The 18,628-nt window shown below is 44.0% G+C and overlaps 1 protein-coding gene across 1 annotated transcript in view; it reads right to left on the bottom strand.

Annotated features, from left to right (window-relative positions):
- Window positions 1-18,628, bottom strand: part of abat (4-aminobutyrate aminotransferase) — a 177,728-nt gene that overhangs the window by 31,101 nt on the left and 127,999 nt on the right. Inside the window, exons 7-9 of the mRNA XM_043711576.2 lie at window positions 6,117-6,197; window positions 3,423-3,515; window positions 531-593 (exon numbers count right to left, since the gene is read on the bottom strand). Of these exons, the coding sequence (XP_043567511.1) occupies window positions 531-593; window positions 3,423-3,515; window positions 6,117-6,197 (237 nt within the window). The remainder of the gene's footprint in view (window positions 1-530; window positions 594-3,422; window positions 3,516-6,116; window positions 6,198-18,628) is intronic.

Genomic DNA, 18,628 nt, shown 5'->3' with positions numbered 1-18,628 from the left:
CGTTTATGGAATGAGCTACCAGAGGAAGTGGTGGAGGCTGGTACAATTACAGCATTTAAAAGACATCTGGATGGGTATATGAATAGGAATGTTTTAGAGGGATATGGGCCAAGTGCTGGCAAATGGGACTAGATTAGTTTAGGATATCCAGTCAGCATGGACGAGTTGGACTGAAGGGTCTGTTTCCCTGCTGTACATCTCTATGACGCTATGACTCTGAGGAAAAATTTATAGGCCTACATTTGTTAACATGCACAATCAATGAAAGTCTTGAATATGTGCCATTTCTCACGATTGTTCAGATGTATTGAACAAAAAAAGACCAAAAACACTGGAAAATACACACCAGGAAAGCAACAAATAATGGTTTAATAAGACAGTTTACAGCTGGAATGAAACACCTATTTACTTAGTTTTTCTAGTGGAGAGTATAACAAAAACAAAATGAAAAAAAAAATCAGCTACCAGCTTTAAGGAGTTGGCATGAAAGGAACATTAAAGTTGAATATCCTCAGACCTTAAGCACTTACCTTGTTGACCATACAAGAATCCAGCTCTTCCTTTGTGTGTATAGCGTTCCCTCTTTCTTTGTTCTACAGAGCAAAAGGAAAATGATACCTAATGACTCATTTATCTTCTGCATTGGAGGGTCTGTCAGAGCAGACTATTAACAGCATATTCCAGATGTTACATTTGTTGAGAACTGCCTAAAGAGGTAACAGTGATGGAGCTGCTATACAAAAGCTTTGTCTTTTGCTGTGTCAACTGCCACTTTTGATTTTAAATGGGTTGAAAGGTCAGTACAAGCCAATGATGTAAGTTCTTAAATGCTACCTCCATAAACCTTTCTCACTCACTAAGAAAGTTTCACCAACCACAGATCAAATCTTTTTCAAGATTGTAACTTGTAGTGTGATAAGGTAGATGTGGTTTACTTGGACACTCAGAATGGTTTGGATAAAGTCCCAGATAAGAGATTAGCATATAAAATTAAAGTGCATGGGCTAGCTTATTGACATAGATAGAAAACTGGTTGGTATACAGGAAACTCTGAGAGGTAGCCAGTGACGAGTGGGTACCGCTGTGCTTGGACTCTAGTTATTCACAATATATATATTAATCATTTAGATGAGGGAACTAAATGCAATATCTACAAAATATTGCAGATGGGTGGAAGGGTTAGCTGGGAGGAGGATGCAGAGATGTTCTAATGTGATTTGGCGAAGTTGAGTGAATGGGCAAATGCATGGCAGATGAAGTATAATGTGGATAAATGTGGGACTATTCATTTTGGGAGCAAAAAACAGGAATGCAGATTATTAACTGAATGGCAATAGATTGGGAAAGTGGGAGGTTCAATGAAACCTGGGTGTGCTTATACACCAGTCGCTGAAAGTAAACATGTAGATGCAGCAGGTGGTGAAAAAAGCAAATTGTATATTGGCCTTATTAGTTAAAGATTTGAGTCCAGGAACAGGAATGTCTTGCTGCAAATGTACAGAATGTTGGTGCAACCACACCTGAAGTATTATGTGCAGTTCTGGTCTCCTTATCTAAGAAAAGATGCTCTGGCTATGAATGAAATGCATTGAAGGTTTACTGAATCCTCAGATGGCAGGGCTGCCATATGAAGAAAGACTGGATCAGTTAGGACAATATTCACTGGACTTGAGAAGAATGATGGGAGAATCTCAAACACCTTTCAAATTTTAACAGAACTGGAGGGGGTGGATGTTCCCAATGACTAGAGATTACAGAGCCAGAAGTCACAGTCTGATAAGCCATTTAGAACTGAGAATACAGAAACTTCTTCACCCAGAGAGAGGTGATGCTGTGGTACTTTCTGCCGGAAAATGGTTGAAGTCAAAACATTAAATGTTTTCAAGAAGGAAATAGATATTGGTTTTATGGTTAAAGGGGTGTAAAACTATGGGATGACTAGCCTTGATCACACTAATGGTGGAGCAGGCTCAATGGGCCAAATGACCTACTCCTGTTCCTATTTTCTAAGTATATTCTGGATTATGATTTTCAAGTGACTCTAGGAGTTTATCAGAAAGTAGGCAATGTGTCGATATTTCTATTGATTCTTACATTTCTAAAGCAAATGGACACAATTAAAGACAAAATAATTAGTGTCCTTTCTATCATCCGATGACCAATAAGTGTAATGTTTTCTTCTCTCCACACTATTCTGTAAATCATGAAATCATTTAATGACATGATCAATGCATATCTGTTATTGATCAGGATTTCACAACTTTATTAGAATGTATTTTGGAACGTGAATTGAATTTTCTGGTGAATAATTATGTTGTTGAGCTGCTGGGAAATGACATATTTTATTGCTTTTGACATAGATTCAGCATCAAGTATATTTAGCGCAGATAATACATGACCAGGTCCAGAATAAAGCTCCTTCAATTCCAGTTTCATCAAAGGAACTGCATATTCTTAACAGTGCTTCCATTTTTTCAAACCACAATGTGCTGGAAATACTCAGCAGGTCAGGCAGCTTCTTTAAAGAGAGAAACAGTATTAATGTATCAGTTTAGTGATCTTTCTTCAGAACAGGAAACAGGTGTAACAGTTTCTAACAAAATTCAGAGGTAGGAAAAAAGTGGTGGGAGTGGGTGTGGATAGGGTGAAGAGAGCATTACATGGAGGTTCTATGCTAGAGTGAAAGGCAGACAAGATTAAATGACTAAAGGGATAATGGTGGAAAATGAAAGAAGATGGTAATTGATCAAGTGACAAAATTAAAGATGAATGTAAAGGCGGTGCAAATAGCAATAGAAAAATCATCATCCAAAACCATTGCACAAAAATGTGGGGACAATGAAGATGCAATTTTATGTTTCTCTCACTGATGATGCTTAAAGTCTTTTGCTCAAATGATGGTGTTGCTCACTTTGTGTTGGATTGTAGCTGCTCAATCTCATTTTATTTAGGACCATTAAAACCAACAGAGTGGAAGCTTTCATCTCAGTCAGTGCTATATTCAAGCACAATTTACCAAACTTCAAAACCAGAACTAATTTAATGAGCAGAACTAAGCTGTTCACTATTGAAATGTTCTAACAAAACGCGCAGATAGTTTTTGAAACAGAATCCCTCTCCACCCCCCCCCCCCTGTGGTTCTATGAGTTGCTCCTCTGTAACCAGCTACCTTCGATAAATGAAACTCCATTTTCACCTTGAAGATATCCATCGGCCCGTCCAAAATCTTGTCAGAATCCAGAATGTGATCTTTATTTTTAATGATGGCTCACTGCATAATTTTCACTACATTGTCAAAATGCCAAACAGGGGTTGTCAAAATGATTCTTTCAGTACTTCTGTATGATGCAGATGCAAGTGTATTAACATATTGCCTTTACATGGACAAATTTTGAAAATAAAGTGGCAATGTTTTGACTTACTCGATACCAGATGCAAGCTGCTTTGAAGGCGTTCTCATTGGAACAGGAGCCACATGACATAGTTTGTACCTGCTTCAAACCTTTTGGAGCGACCTGTTTAGGAACAAATTTTGGGCCTCAATAATAATATATTCACCATGGTTGTGCATCAACGAAATCCCAATGTCTGAAACAATTTAAAGACAGTCATCTTAGGCATAGCTTTCCACTTAGGTGCTTAGCCTTAGCTTTGCCTCATAGCACACTTTAGTTTTCACTGGTATCGGTGTTGGTTCTGGTGGAGGCTTATATATTTTTTTGAAAAAATTGTTATGAAATCCAGGCTCCTAATGACTCTGATTTACTCTGCGTTAGCAATGCAATTTTCCAAATGAAATAAAACCTGCAGCAAATTAATCCTTAGTGTACAGGGTCTATTGTAGCATGGTAAGAGGTAACAAAGACTGAATCACATCGTAATACTTTAAAACTTGCACTATCCAGCACAGTCTCAAAATTGGTGGTGCTAGCTAATCAAAATGCTGGTTAAAGGGATTTCTTGTCAAAGGGAACATGTTTAATAGGTCCAGTAGGATAAACAATGTCCTGGGCATTCTAGTCTCAAACCTCAGATGTTTTCTTTTCATAGTTAATAGACAAATAGCAAAGGCATCGAACAATCTTGGAACATTTGTCAGTTATACTTTTGGCTACTGCCATTAGTGACAAAATAGGTACCAAAATAATCAATACATGAGCAGCAAACCCAAGCCTGTGTTTCCTTCAATCCCCCACCCTCTCTCACTGGCTTCTTCGTCTCTTGGGAGCCAGGGTCTGACAGAGAGGCCAGCACTGGGCAATTTGCAGCACAGAAGTGCTGCCTTTAACTATTTAAATAGCATTTCAATTTTATTACAGGCCTATGGTTGAATAATAAAAACATTCTTGAGCAGAATCCAAGTAGCTTTTCATAATAACTCATGTGTACTTCAATTTTAATTGCCCAGCAACATTACCTTTTCTTGCTAAAGCAACAAAACACAGTAGTCCAGGTTTGGAAATGCCAGCTGGTAGAAAGTTCGGGTAGGTCCAGTGTTGGATAACACAAATACTACTGTATTCAGAATTCCACATATTTTGGATTAGTCTTTTGTATCACCGATAGTCACAGGTGAGGTGCCGGAAGACTGGAGGTTGGCTAACGTGGTGCCACTCTTTAAGAAGGGTGGTAAGGACAAGCCAGGAAACTATAGACCAGTGAGCCTGATGTTAGTGTGGGGCAAGTTGGGGGGAATCCTGAGGGAAAGGATGTACATGTATTTGGAAAGGCAATGACTGATTAGGGATAGTCAACATGGCTTTGTCCGTGGGAAATCATGTCTCACAAACTTGATTGAACTTTTTGAAGAAGTAACAAAGAGGATCAATGAGGGCAGAGCGGTAGACGTGATCTATATGGACTTCAGTAAGGCGTTCGACAGAATACAGGGAGAACTTGCCATTTGGATATGGAACTGGCTTAAAGGTAGAAGACAGAGGGTGGTAGTGGTGGAAGGTCGTTTTTCAGACTGGAGGCCTGTGACCAGTGGAGTGCCACAAGGATCGGAACTGGATCCTCTCTTTTTTGTCATTTACATAAATGATTTTGATGCGAGCATAAGAAGTATTGCTAGCAAATTTGCAGGTGACATCAAAATTGGAGGTGTAGTGGACAGCGAAGAAGGTTACCTTAGGTGACAACAGATGGGCCAATGGGCTGAGAAGTGGCAGATGGAGTTTAATTCAGATAAATGTGAGGTGCTGCATTATGGGAAAGCAAATCTTAGCGGGATTTATATACTTAATGGTAAGGTCCTAGAGAGTGTTGCTGAATAAAAAGACCTTTGGAGTGCAAGTTCATAGCTCCTTGAAGGTGGAGTCGCAGGTAGATAGGATAGTGAAGAAGGCGTTTGGTATGTTTTCTTTTATTGGTCAGAGTACTGAGTACAGCAGTTGGGAGGTCATGTTGTGGCTGTACAGGACATTGGTTAGGCCACTGGTGGAATATTGCGAGCAATTCTGGTCTCCTTCTGATCGGAAAAATGTTGTGTAACTTGAAAGGGTTCAGAAAAGATTTACAAGAATGTTGCCAGGGTTGGAGGATCTGAGCTACAGGGAGAGGCTGAACAGGCTGGGGCTGTTTTCCCTGGAGCATTGGAGGCTGAGGGGTGACCTTATAGAAGTTTACAAAATTATGAGGGGCATGGATAGGATAAATAGACAAAGTCTTTTCCCTGGGGTGAGGGAGTCCAGAACTAGAGGGCATAGGTTTAGGGTGAGAGGGGAAAGATATAAAAGAGACCTAAGGGCAACTTTTTCACGCAGAGGGTGGTACATGTATGGAATGAGCTACCAGAGGATGTGGTGGAGGTTGGTACAATTGCAATATTTAAGAGGCATTTGGATGGGTATATGAATAGGAAGGGTTTGGAGGGATATGGGCTGGGTGCTGGCAGGTGGGACTAGATTGGGTTGGGATATCTGGTCAGCATGGACGGGTTGGACCGAAGGGTCTGTTTCCATGCTGTACATCTCTATGACTGTCTGCTACACAGCATTCACAAAGAGAGATTAAATAGAACAACATTTTTTAATCCATTAAATTATGCCCCAACTAGCCTGAAATGCTGTCATACATTACCGTCCCTTTCCTTCCCGCAACATAGTTAAACTCACTGAAAGCAGAGTGTCAGATAGTTTCTGAACATAATTCTCAGGAGGCATGCATCCTAGGGCAGGTCTGTTTATGAACGAACTCTGTGACAGAACACAACATGAAATAGTTAATAGACCTTTCAAAAGTAATGCAGTTAAAACAAGTATATGTGCAAACAAGAAGCTTAGGTTACTTTTTATATGAGAGGAAATGGGAAGAATGAGATGAAGAAGCAGCAAAAACTAACTGGTAATTTTATAGGGCAATGGAAATAGAAAACTGTGTGTAATTACACAAATCTTTATAGATAGCAGGATAAATTGATACAAATGTCAAAAATGCATGTGTGATCCTGGGGTTTAGAAATACAAGGTATGGAGTAGAAAGGACAGGAGGTTATCCTATACCTTTAGGTCTTAGGTCTCAGCTGGAATATTGTGTCCAATTCTGGGCATCACACTTTAGGAAAAGTGTCAAGGACTTGATGAAGGTGCAGAGGAGGTTTCAAGTACTTGGTATGACCCAGAAAAGGGAGGAGGAGGAGACAATGTTTTAACACCTTGATGAGTTATGATCTGGAATGCTTCACATAAGAGTGTTGGGGGCAGATTCAGTTGTAATTTTCAAAACAGGTAGATGGATAAATATTTGAAGAGAGAAAGAGTGCAGGGCTTTAGATAAGGAGCAAGTTTGTAGGACCGAACAAATACCTTCAAATGGCTGCACAGCCATGATGGGCTGAATTGCTTCTGTTTGTGCTATGTGATTCTATAATGCAGTTATAAAATTACCATACACTTCAATGTTATATTGACATTCATTTCAACTTGACAACTGCAGTTTCATAAAATAATTTAACCATCTGCAACAGTGCTTATTGGAGAATGAATAGCAATTTAATTGCAAAGTTGGTAGTCTCTTTAAGCCTATTCTATCATTATTGTGATCACATGATTTATAAAAGGAACATCATGGTATCAATTACACACAAATTCTAGTTGCTGTTGGATTTCCTTTTAGATTGACTGAGATGAAAAATAAATAAATTATTGATTTTCTTTCTGGCTCTGTATACAGAAAAAAATCCCAATTGAGATCTGTTGCTCTCTCTCAGCTTTTTCAATATCAAATGGGGTTGCAATGTTGGATTATCACCCTTCTCCATCTCCATTCATACCAACCAGCATATAGATTTGGCAGTTGGATTTTCACAGCTCCCTCCCCCACCAACCCCATGAGGAAAGACATTCTGGCTATTGAGGGAGTGCAGCGTAAGTTCACAAGGTCAATTCCTGGAATTGCGGGACTACTTTATGCTGAAAGACTGGAGCGACTGGGCTTGTATACCCTTGAGTTTAGAAGACTGAGAGGGGATCTGATTGGGACATATAAGATTATTAAAGGATTGGACACTCTGGAGGCAGGAAACATGTTTCCGCTCATGGGTGAGTGCCAAACCAGAGGACACAGCTTAAAAATACAGGGTAAACCATTTAGGACAGAGATGAGGAGAAACTTCTTCACCCAGATTCTGGATTAGTGGTGCTGGAAGAGCACAACAGGTCAGGCAGCATCCAAGGATCAGCGAAATCGACGTTTCGGGAAAACACCCTTCGTCAGGAATAAAGGCAGTGAGCCTGAAGCGTGGAGAGATAAGCTAGAGGAGGGTGGGGATGGGGAGAAAGTAGCATAGAGTACAATGGGTGAGTGGGGGAGGGGATGAATGTGATAGGTCAGGCAGGAGAGGGTGGAGTGGATAGGTGGAAAAGGAGATAGGCAGGTAGGACAAGTCCAAACAAGTCATGGGGACAGTGCTGAGCTGGAAGTTTGCAACGAGGGTGAGGTGGGGAAAGGGGAAATGAGGGAACTGTTGAAGTCCACATTGATGCCCTGGGGTTGAAGTGTTCCAAGGTGGAAGATGAGGTGTTCTTCCTCCAGGCGTCTGGTGGTGAGGGAGCGGCGGTGAAGGAGGCCCAGGACCTCCATGTCCTCAGCAGAGTGGGAGGGGGAGTTGAAATGTTGGGCCACAGGGCGGTGTGGTTGATTGGTGCGGATGTCCGGGAGATGTTCCCTAAAGCGCTCTGCTAGGAGGCGCCCAGTCTCCCCAATGTAGAGGAGACCGTATCAGGAGCAACAGATACAATAAATGATATTCGTGGATGTGCAGGTAAAACTTTGATGGATGTGGAAGGCTCCTTTAGGGCCTTAGATAGAGGTGAGGGAAGAGGTGTGGGTGCAGGTTTTACAGTTCCTGTGGTGGCAGGGGAAAGTGCCAGGATGGGAGGGTGGGTTGTAGGGGGGCGTGGACCTGACCAGGTAGTAATTGAGGGAACGGTCTTTGCGGAAGGCGGAAAGGGGAGGGGAGGGAAATATATATCCCTGGTGGTGGGGTCTTTTTGGAGGTGGCGGAAATGTCGGCGGATGATTTGGTTTATGTGAAGGTTGGTAGGGTGGAAGGTGAGCACCAGAGGCATTCTGACCTTGTTATGGTTGGAGGGGTGGAGTCTGAGGGCGGAGATGCGGGATGTGGACGAGATGCGTTGGAGGGCATCTTTAACCACATGGGAAGGGAAATTGCGGTCTCTAAAGAAGGAGGCCATCTGGTGTGTTCTGTGGTGGAACTGGTCCTCCTGGGAGCAGATACGGCGGAGGCGAAGGAATTGGGAATATGGGGTGGCATTTTTGCAAGAGGTAGGGTGGGAAGAGGTGTAATCCAGGTAGCTGTGGGAGTCGGTGGGTTTGTAAAAAATGTCAGTGTCAAGTTGGTCGCCATTAATGGAGATGGAGAGGTCCAGGAAGGGGAGGGAGGTGTCAGAGATGGTCCAGGTAAATTTAAGGTCAGGGTGGATTGTGTTGGTGAAAAGTTGATAAATTGCTCAACCTCCTCGCGGGAGCACGAGGTGGCGCCAATGCAGTCATCAATGTAGCGGAGGAAGAGGTGGGGAGTGGTGCCAGTATAATTACGGAAGATCAACTGCTCTACGTAGCCAACACAGAGACAGGCATAGCTGGGGCCTATTACCTGCCCTCGACCACCCCGCGCTGGCCTATTACCTGCCCTCGAACTCTTCATTTCCAACTGCCGCCGGGACATTAACTGCCTCAACCTGTCTACCCCCTCACCCACTCCAACCTCTCACCCTCACAACGCGCAGCCCTCCAATCTCTCTGCTCCAATCCCAATCTCACCATCAAGCCAGCCGATAAAGGGGACACAGTGGTAGTCTGGCGCACTGACCTCTACACCGCTGAAGCCAAACGCCAACTTGGGGACACCTCTTCCTACTGCCCCCTTTATCCGCCACCGCAGGAACTGTAAAACCTGCGCCCACACCTCTTCCCTCACCTCTATCCAAGGCCCTAAAGGAGCCTTCCACATCCATCAAAGTTTTACCTGCACATCCACTAATATAATTTATTGTATCTGTTGCTCCTGATGCGGTCTCCTCTACATTGGGGAGACTGGGCGCCTCCTAGCAGAGCGCTTTAGGGAACATCTCCCGGACACCCGCACCAATCAACACACTGCCCCGTGGCCCAACATTTCAACTCCCCCTCCCACTCTGCTGAGGACATGGAGGTCCTGGGCCTCCTTCACCGCCGCTCCCTCACCACCAGATGCCTGGAGGAAGAACGCCTCATCTTCCGCCTTGGAATACTTCAACGTCAGGGCATCAATGTGGACTTCAACAGTTTCCTCATTTCCCCTTCCCCCACTTCTCCCTAGTTCCAAACTTCCAGCTCCGCACTGTCCCCATGACTTGTCCGGACTTGTCCTACCTACCTATCTCCTTTTCCACCTATCCACTCCACCCTCTCCTCCCTAACCTATCACCTTCATCCCCTCCCCCACTCACCCATTGTACTCTATGCTACTTTCTCCCCACCCCCACCCTCCTCTAGCTTATCTCTCCACGCTTCAGGCTCACTGCCTTTATTCCTGATGAAGGGATTTTGCCCGAAACGTCAATTTCGCTGCTCCTTGGATACTGCCTGAACTGCTGTGCTCTTCCAGCACCACTAATCCAGAATCTGGTTTCCAGCATCTGCAGTCATTGTTCTTACCTTCTTCACCCAGAGAGTGGTGGCTGTGTGGAATGCTCTGCCCCAGAGGGCAGTGGAGGCCTAGTCTCTGGATTCATTTCAGAAAGAGTTGGATAGAGCTCTCAAGGATAGTGGAATCAAGGGTTATGGAAATAAGGCAGGAACAGGATACTGATTAAGGATGATCAGCCATGATCATATTGAATGGTGGTGCAGGCTCGAAGGGCAGAATGGCCTACTCCTGCACCTATTGTCTCATCATCATATGCTTAGCATTACTGCAAATCTCACGATTTCACAGCTTGTACATGCTGCCATTATTCCATGACTGATTGGTTATCCCCGCACTTGGAATTGTCCTGGGCACTTTTTAAAGAACAGTAAACTATCACTTTTTCAAATTCAGCAAAGTGATCACTAAGTTCTCAAACTGGCTAGCGATATATTCGCTGTTACTAGGCAATTTGATGTCTGTGGGAGGGTAAGAGCAGCAGGATGAGTTCTGATTGAGGTTGCATAAATTAAAAAAATCATAACTTAAATAATTAAAAACTTAATAGCAAAATTTTAAGCATCAAATACATTTAACCTAACAGGAAACTTAAAAGGTCACATGGTTTAAATTGTTAGATATAAATATGCTGTTGATAGATTTCTGGCAGAAAATGTAACCACAGTCTGAATTGTAATATATCATTCTGATTTACAACATCATACTTTATCACTGGTGACAAGTTCAAACACCTAAATGAAGTCAGTTGGTTAATTAAACAGATAATTCTGACAAATAGATAAAAGTCATCATAATGTGAATCATTTTGATTTAGAACCTGGTTTCTGTAACCGATGGAAAATAGAGACCAGACAGGAAATACAGTCAAGATCTCAAATAAGTCTAGTTGTTTGCACTAGTCAATCAGTAAATAAAAAAATTTAAGGACAATATCCTGCTGACAATTGAGAACCAGTCTTATTCAGCAAATAAACAGAAATACAAACTGTCCTAACCATTACAGGGACTGTTCTCATTTGCTTCTACATTGTGTATCTCTCTCAATGGTTTATATTCCCACTTTTTCCAGTGGTTAGATTAGATTACTTACAGTGTGGAAACAGGCCCTCTGGCCCAACAAGTCCACACCGCCCCGCCGAAGCGCAACCCACCCATACCCCTACATTTACCCCTTACCTAACACTACGGGCAATTTAGCATGGCCAATTCACCTGACCTGCACATCTTTGGACTGTGGGAGGAAACCGGAGCACCTGGAGGAAACCCACACAGACACAGGGAGAACGTGCAAACTCCACACAGTCAGTCGCCTGAGGCGGGAATTGAACCCTGGTCTCTGGCGCTGTGAGGCAGCAGTGCTAACCACTGTGCCAACGTGCCTCCCAATTATCCTTAGCTGACCAGTATTCCTCACCTACATTCTACCTCTTGAACCAACATTCCGTCTTTGAGTTTTATCTGCCTTTCATTGTCTTTACAGACAAGTTGATTAACATCCAGGCTTGGAAGCGCCAGCTTCCTCCACCTAATACTGTGATGTTGGAAACTAATTGATGAATATTGGCCCAGATTTTGCAAAGGATGGGGAGGGAATTTGGCATTTGATGGTAAACTATGACAGCTCACCATTTCCCCATATAAACAGACCATATCTGCAGGATTCAGCTTGTGGACAGATTCATGGACTGCTGTAGCTGTTGTCTGGGTTTGAAAGAAAAATTGCCTGAAAATCTGTTTTGTACCTTCTCCAGAATCTCTCTACCTCCCTTTTAACGCAGTTACTAACATGCTCAGTCCTTTTTATCAACCAAACTGTTTCCTGTTCACCATTTCCCTCTCCTGCCTCTCCACTCACACTTCCGTCTCCCAATCTTCACATTCACCTCTTCTGTTCCTCAACCTTCCCACTTGCCACTTCCCTCCCACAACCCTCCAACTCCCATTCTTTATTTTTCAATAGTCTCTTTAGGAATTTAGAATAGTGGGAATGGCAGTTAGGGCAGTTGAATGTTCCTCCCATAGAATGTGAGAGGTAAGGGTCACCATTAGTGTCCCTGCTGACTTCATCTGCTGGAAGTGCACCCAACTCCAGTTCCTCAAAAACTGCATTAGGGAACTGGAGCTGGATGAACTTCGAATCATTTGGGAGTTGGAGGGGGTTATTGAAAGGAGTTACAGGCAGGTAGTCACATCTCAGGTACAAGTAAAAGGCAGATGGGTTACAGTAAGGGGACAGAAAGGGAACGGGCAGGCAGTGCAGGGATCCTTCCCCTCAATAACAAATATATCCTTTTGGATACTGTTGGGGGGGATGTCTTACCAGGGATAAGCCATGGGGTACAGGTCTCTGGCACAGACTCTGTTCCCGTTGCTCAGAAAGGAAATGGGGGGGGAGATGATCAGAGCATTAGTCATTGGGGACTCCATTGTTAGGACGACAGATAGACATTCTGTGGGAACAAGAGAGACTCATGGTTGGTGAGTTGCCTCCCAGGTTCCAGGGTTCGTGATGTCTCAGATTGTGTTTGCAGGATGCTGGAGGGGGAGGGGGGAGCAGCCCCATGTCATGGCCCACATAGGCACTTTCAACATTGGTAGGAAAAGGGATAGGCATTTAAGACAGAAATTCAGGGAGCTAGATTGGAAGCTTAGAGCAAGAACAAACAGTTGTTGTGTCTGGTTCTTTCAAACCCCAGACAACAGCTACAGCACTCCATGAATCTGTCCACGAGGTGAGGAACAGGGAGAGGGAGGAATTAAACATGTGGCTACATAGATTACGCAGGAGGGAGGGTTTCAGATACCTGGATAATTGGGGCTCATTCTGAGGTAGGTGGCACCTCTACATACAAGATGGTCTTCATCTGAACCAGAGGGGTACCAATATCTTGGTGGGGGGGGGGGGGGAATATTTGCTAATGCTCTTTGGGAGGGTTTAAACTAATGCAGCAGGGGGATAGGAACCTAAATTGTAGTTCCAGTGTCCAGGAGGTTGAGAGTGGTGAGGTCAGAAATGAGGTTTCAAGGTCACAAGAGTGCACTGGCAAGCAGGAAGATGGTTTGAAGTGTTTCTACTTCAATGCCAGGAGCATCTGGAATAAAGTGGGTGAACCTGCAGCATGGGTTGGTACCTGGGACTTCGATGTTCTGGCCATTTCAGAGACATAGATAGAGCAGGGACAGGAATGATTGTTGCTGGTTCTGGGATTTAGATGCTTCAGTAAGAACAGAGAAGATGGTAAAAGAGGAGGAGGTGTGGCATTGGTAGTTAAGGACAGTATTACGGTGGCAGAAAGGACGTTTGAGGACTTGTCTGCATAGGTAATATGGGCTGAGATTAGAAACAGGAAAGGAGAGGTTACCCTGTTGGGAGTTTTCTATAGGCCTCCGAAGAGTTCAAGAGATGTAGAGGAAAGGATAGCAAAGATGAATCTGAATGGGAGTGAATGTAACAGGGTAGTTGTTATGGGAGACTTTAACTTTCTAAATATTGACTGGGAATACTATAGATGGGTCAGTTTTTGTCCCATGTGTGCGGGAGAGCTTCCTGACATATTATATAGACAGACCAACAAGAGGCAGGCCACATTGGATTTGATACTGGGTAATGAACTTGGCCAGGTGTTAGATTTGGAGGTAGGTAAGCATTTTGTTGATAGTGACTACAAATCGGTTATGTTCACTTTAACGATGGAAAGGGATAGGTATATACCACAGAGGAAGAGTTATAGCTGGGGGAAAGGGAATTATGATGCAATTAGGCAAGATTTAGGATGCATAGGATGGACATACTTGAAATGTGGAGCTTATTCAAGCGGCAACCTCTGTGTGTCCTTGATAAGTATGTAACTGTCAGGCAGGGAGGATGGGGTCGAGCGAGGGAGACGTGGTTTAAAGAAGAAGTTGAATCACTTGTCAAGAGGAAGAAGAAGGCTTATGTAAAGATGAGACGTGAATGCTCAGTAAGGGCGCTTGAGAGTTATAAGTTAGACAGGGAAGACCTAAAAGGAAAAATAAGAAGAGTGAGGAGGGGACATGAGAAGTCATTGGTAGTTAGGATCAAGGAAAACCCTAAAGCTTTCTATAGGTATATCAAGAATAAAAGAATGATGAGAGGAAGGTTTTGGCCAATTAAGGACGTTAGTGGGAAGTTGTACATGGAGTCCGAGGAGATAGGAAAAACTCTAAATAAATATTTTTCGTCAGTATTCACACTGGCAAGGGGTGGCACGGTGGCACAGTGGTTAGCACTGCTGCCTCACAGCGCCAGAGACCCGGGTTCAATTCCCGTCTCAGGCAACTGTCTGTGTGGAGTTTGCACATTCTCCCAGTGTCTGCATGGGTTTCCTCCAGGTGCTCCGGTTTCCTCCCACAGTCCAAAGATGTGCAAGTTAGGTGCATTGGCCATGCTAAATTGCCCGTTGTGTTAGGTGAAGGGATTAATGTAGGGGAATGGGTCTGGGTGGGTTGCTCTTCGGTGTGGGTCGGTGTGGACTTGTTGGGCCAAAGGGCCTGTTTCCACACTGTAAGTAATCTAAAAAAAAAGTCAATGTTTTCAAAAAGAATACTGAGATACAGGCTATTAGGCTAGAGAGGACTGAGTTCATAAGGAGGAGGTGTTAGCAGTTCTGTAAAGTGTGAAAATAGATAAATTCCCTGGGCCGGATGGGATTTATCCTAAGATTTTCTGGGAGGCCAGGGAGGAGATTGCCGAGCCTTTGGCTTGGATCTTTATGTCTTCATAATCTACAGGAATAGTGCCAGAAGACTGGAGGATAGCAAATGTTGTCCCCTTATTCAAGAAGGGGAGTAGAGACAACACTGGAAATTATAGACCAGTGAGCTTTACTTCAATTGTGGGTAAAGTGTTGGAAAAAGTTACAAGAGATAGGATTTATAATCATCTAGAGAGGAATAAGTTGATTAGGGATAGTGAACACGGTTTTGTGAAACGTAGATTGTGCATCACAAACCTTACTGAGTTCTTTGAGAAGGTGACCAAACAGATGGATGAGGGTAAAGCGGTTGATGTGGTGTATATGGATTTCAGTAAGGCATTTGATAAGGTTCCCCACGGTGGGCTATTGCACAAAATACGGAGACATGAGATTTAGGGTGAGTTAGTTGTTTGGATCAGAAATTGGCTAGCTAAAAGAAGATAGAGAGAGGGTGGGTGGTTGATGGGAATTGTTCATTCTGGAGTTCAGTTACTGTTGGTGTACCGCAAGGATCTGTTTTGGGTCCACTGCTGTTTGTCATTTTTATAAATGATCTGGATGAGGGCATAGAAGGATGGGTTAGTAAATTTGCTGATGACACTAAGGTCAGTGGAGTTGTGGATGGTGTCGAAGGATTTGGAGGCTACAGAGGGTAATGGATAAGCTGCAGAGCTGGGCTGAGAGGTGGCAAATGAAGTTTAATGTGGAACAATGTGAGGTGATTCACTTTGGAAGGAGCAACAGGAATAAAGAGTACTGGGCTAATGGTAAGATTGTTGGCAGTGTAGATGAGCAGATGTCCATGTGCATAGATCCCTGAAAGTTGCCACCCAGATTGATTGGGTTATTATTGAAGGCATATAGTGTGTTGGCTTCTATTTGTAGAGGGATTGACTTTCGGAGCCAAGAGTTCATGTTGCAGCTGTAAGAAACTCTGGTGTGGCCACACTTTGAGTATTACGTACATTTCTGGTCAGTGCAGTATAGGAAGGATATGGAAGCTTTGGAAAGGGTTCACAGGAAATTTACTAGGATGTTGCCAGGTATGGAGGGAAGGACTTATGAGGAAAGACTGAGGGACTTGAGGCTGTTTTCGTTGGAGAGAAGAGGTTGAGAAGTGACTTAATTGAGACGTGTAAGATAATCAGAGAGTTAGATAGGGTGGACAGTGAGAGCTTTTTTCTTGGATGACGATGGCTAGCACGAGGGAACATAGCTTTAAATTGAGCGGTGATAGACTCAGAGTAGTTGGGGCATGGCTCCAACAGTAGTAGACTCACCAACTTTAAAGGCATTTAGATGGTCATTGGATAAACATATGGATGAAAATGAAATCGTATAGGATAGATAGGCTTCCGAGTGGTTTCACAGGTTGGCGCAACATCGAGGCCCGAAGAGCCTGTACTGCACTGCAATGTTCTATAGTTTCCCTCTCTCAGCCCTCATTCTCATCTCTTCTCTCTTGTCTTCCTCCCACTGCTTTTGTCTCCTGATCCTCCCATTCATTGCTCCCGTCATTCGCCGCTCTCAGTCACTGCTTCTCTTCCCTGATCCTCCCACTCACTGCTTCCCCATCACAAACCCTCTCTGCATCCCAGCTGCCACCTTGATTGCCATTCACTTCATGAACCCTGACCACTCGTTGAAATTGCTTTGTAACTGAGCATGACACTATGTCAGCAGTGACTCTTGCTTTAATACAGGGCACGGTTTGAGCATGTGAATAGTGAGGAAAGTTAGAAACTCATCCGTAGCTCCAGAATTGAAGTCCAGACTATTTTAACCACTTGGAGAAAATGAGGACTGCAGATGCTGGAGATCAGAGCTGAAAAATGTGTTGCTGGAAAAGCGCAGCAGGTCAGGCAGCATCCAAGGAGCAGGAGAATCGACGTTTCGGGCATAAGCCCTTCTTCAGGAATGAGGAGGGTGTGCCAAGCAGGCTAAGATAAAAGGTAGGGAGGAGGGACTTGGGGGAGGGGTGTTGGGAATGCGATAGGTAGAAGGAGGTTAAGGTGAGGGTGATAGGCCGGACAGGGGGTGGGGGCGGAGAGGTCGGGAAGAAGATTGCAGGTCAAGAAGGCGGGGCTGAGTCCAAGGGTTGGGACTGAGATAAGGTGGGGGGAGGGGAAATGAGAAAGCTGGAGAAATCTGCATTCATCCCTTGTGGTTGGAGGGTTCCTAAGTGGAAGATGAGGCGCTCTTCCTCCGGGCGTTGTGTTGCCATGGTCTGGCGATGGAGGAGGCCAAGGACCAGCATGTCCTTGGTGGAGTGGGAGGGGGAGTTAAAGTGTTCAGCCACGGGGTGGTTGGGTTGGTTGGTGCGGGTGTCCCAGAGGTGTTCTCTGAAACGTTCTGCTAGTAGGCGGCCTGTCTCCCCAATGTAGAGGAGGCCACATCGGGTGCAGCGGATGCAGTAAATGATGTGTGTGGAGGTCCGGATGAATTTGTGGCGGATATGGAAGGACCCCTTGGGGCCTTGGAGGGAAGTGAGGGGGGAGGTGTGGGTGCAAGGTTTGCATTTCTTGCGGTTGCAGGGGAAGGTGCCGGGAGTAGAGGTTGGGTTGGTGGGGGTTGTGGATCTGACGAGGGAGTCACGGAGGGAGTGGTCTTTCCAGAATTGAAATCCTGCTAATAAACTCCCTGCCAGAAATAGGGGGAAAATGACACAGACCAGCAACTATCTACTGATATAATGTAGGTGGTAGCCTCAGCTTCTGGGGCGAGTGATGCGATTCTTCTGTTCGGAAAGTTGGGTAAGTCCATAAAATAGGATGTCTTAGCTTTCCTGGAGAGTGCCTGCTTGGGCCTCTTCTGGCCACAGCCTGGTTTCCTGCAGTCTTGAAAATGACAATATGTCTCATTCATGCAACCAGTTACAATTTGCAGAGTTAAAGGAGCAGCCTCCAGCTCTGAGTGGGTTCCTTACTTCAAGCTCTGTAAAGTAGATAATATTCAGAACAATGGATTCCCGAAGGGTGTTAATGATGGGTCTGTAACACAGGGACTTTTTTTCACTCTGCCAAAGATTTAAAAATCACCCGAGTATTTGCCTGACCATGAAGGCTGGAATGGAGATATATATCTTTCAGATTGTGTAGGAGTGGCAGCTTTCCTTCCCTGGGGACATTAGTAAACCAATCTGATTTTTTAATGATAGCATGATAGATTTATTTATCCTGGTGGTAGTCCACAGGTTAGTGGCCAAATTCAATTTGAAATTACATGCTGGGAGTTATAAGCATGACCTCCTTTTACTAGTCCAGTGCCACAAACACTATCTGACCACATCTAATTTAAGAAGTTTTAAAACTCACACTGTAGTCTCCAACTTGGTTAAGAAAATGTTCTGAAATTTTCTACGTTGCAAATTCTGTGATTACTTGGAGTAAGATACTCACACACATGCATTGAACTGGCATACAGGCAGTACTTCTATAATGCGTTGGTTGTGTTCTTGTGCAACCCCACATTAGAGAAAAATCGCGCTTTAGAAACAGCGCTTAAAATGTTGGTGATGTAATCGCGTTACTGTCAACACGTTTTAAAAGATCGCACCTTAGAAACAGTGTCCCCAACGCATCAATCACATTACAGCGAATTTGTGTTGACGAAATGTGCGTTGTAGCAGAATGACTTATATCTCACAAACATATAAATACATGAATTAGTAACATGAGTAAGCCATTCCCCCTCCAAGCCAGGTCCATCGTTCAATAAGATCAAGGTTGATCTGTTTGTATTTCGAAACCCACATACT

The sequence above is a fragment of the Chiloscyllium plagiosum genome, unplaced genomic scaffold, assembly GCF_037043375.1.
Source record: "Chiloscyllium plagiosum isolate Xiang-an unplaced genomic scaffold, Cpla_swu_hap1 HiC_scaffold_20, whole genome shotgun sequence".
NCBI classification, from domain to species: Eukaryota; Metazoa; Chordata; class Chondrichthyes; order Orectolobiformes; family Hemiscylliidae; genus Chiloscyllium; species Chiloscyllium plagiosum.
This window is presented reverse-complemented; position numbering and strand designations above follow the sequence as displayed.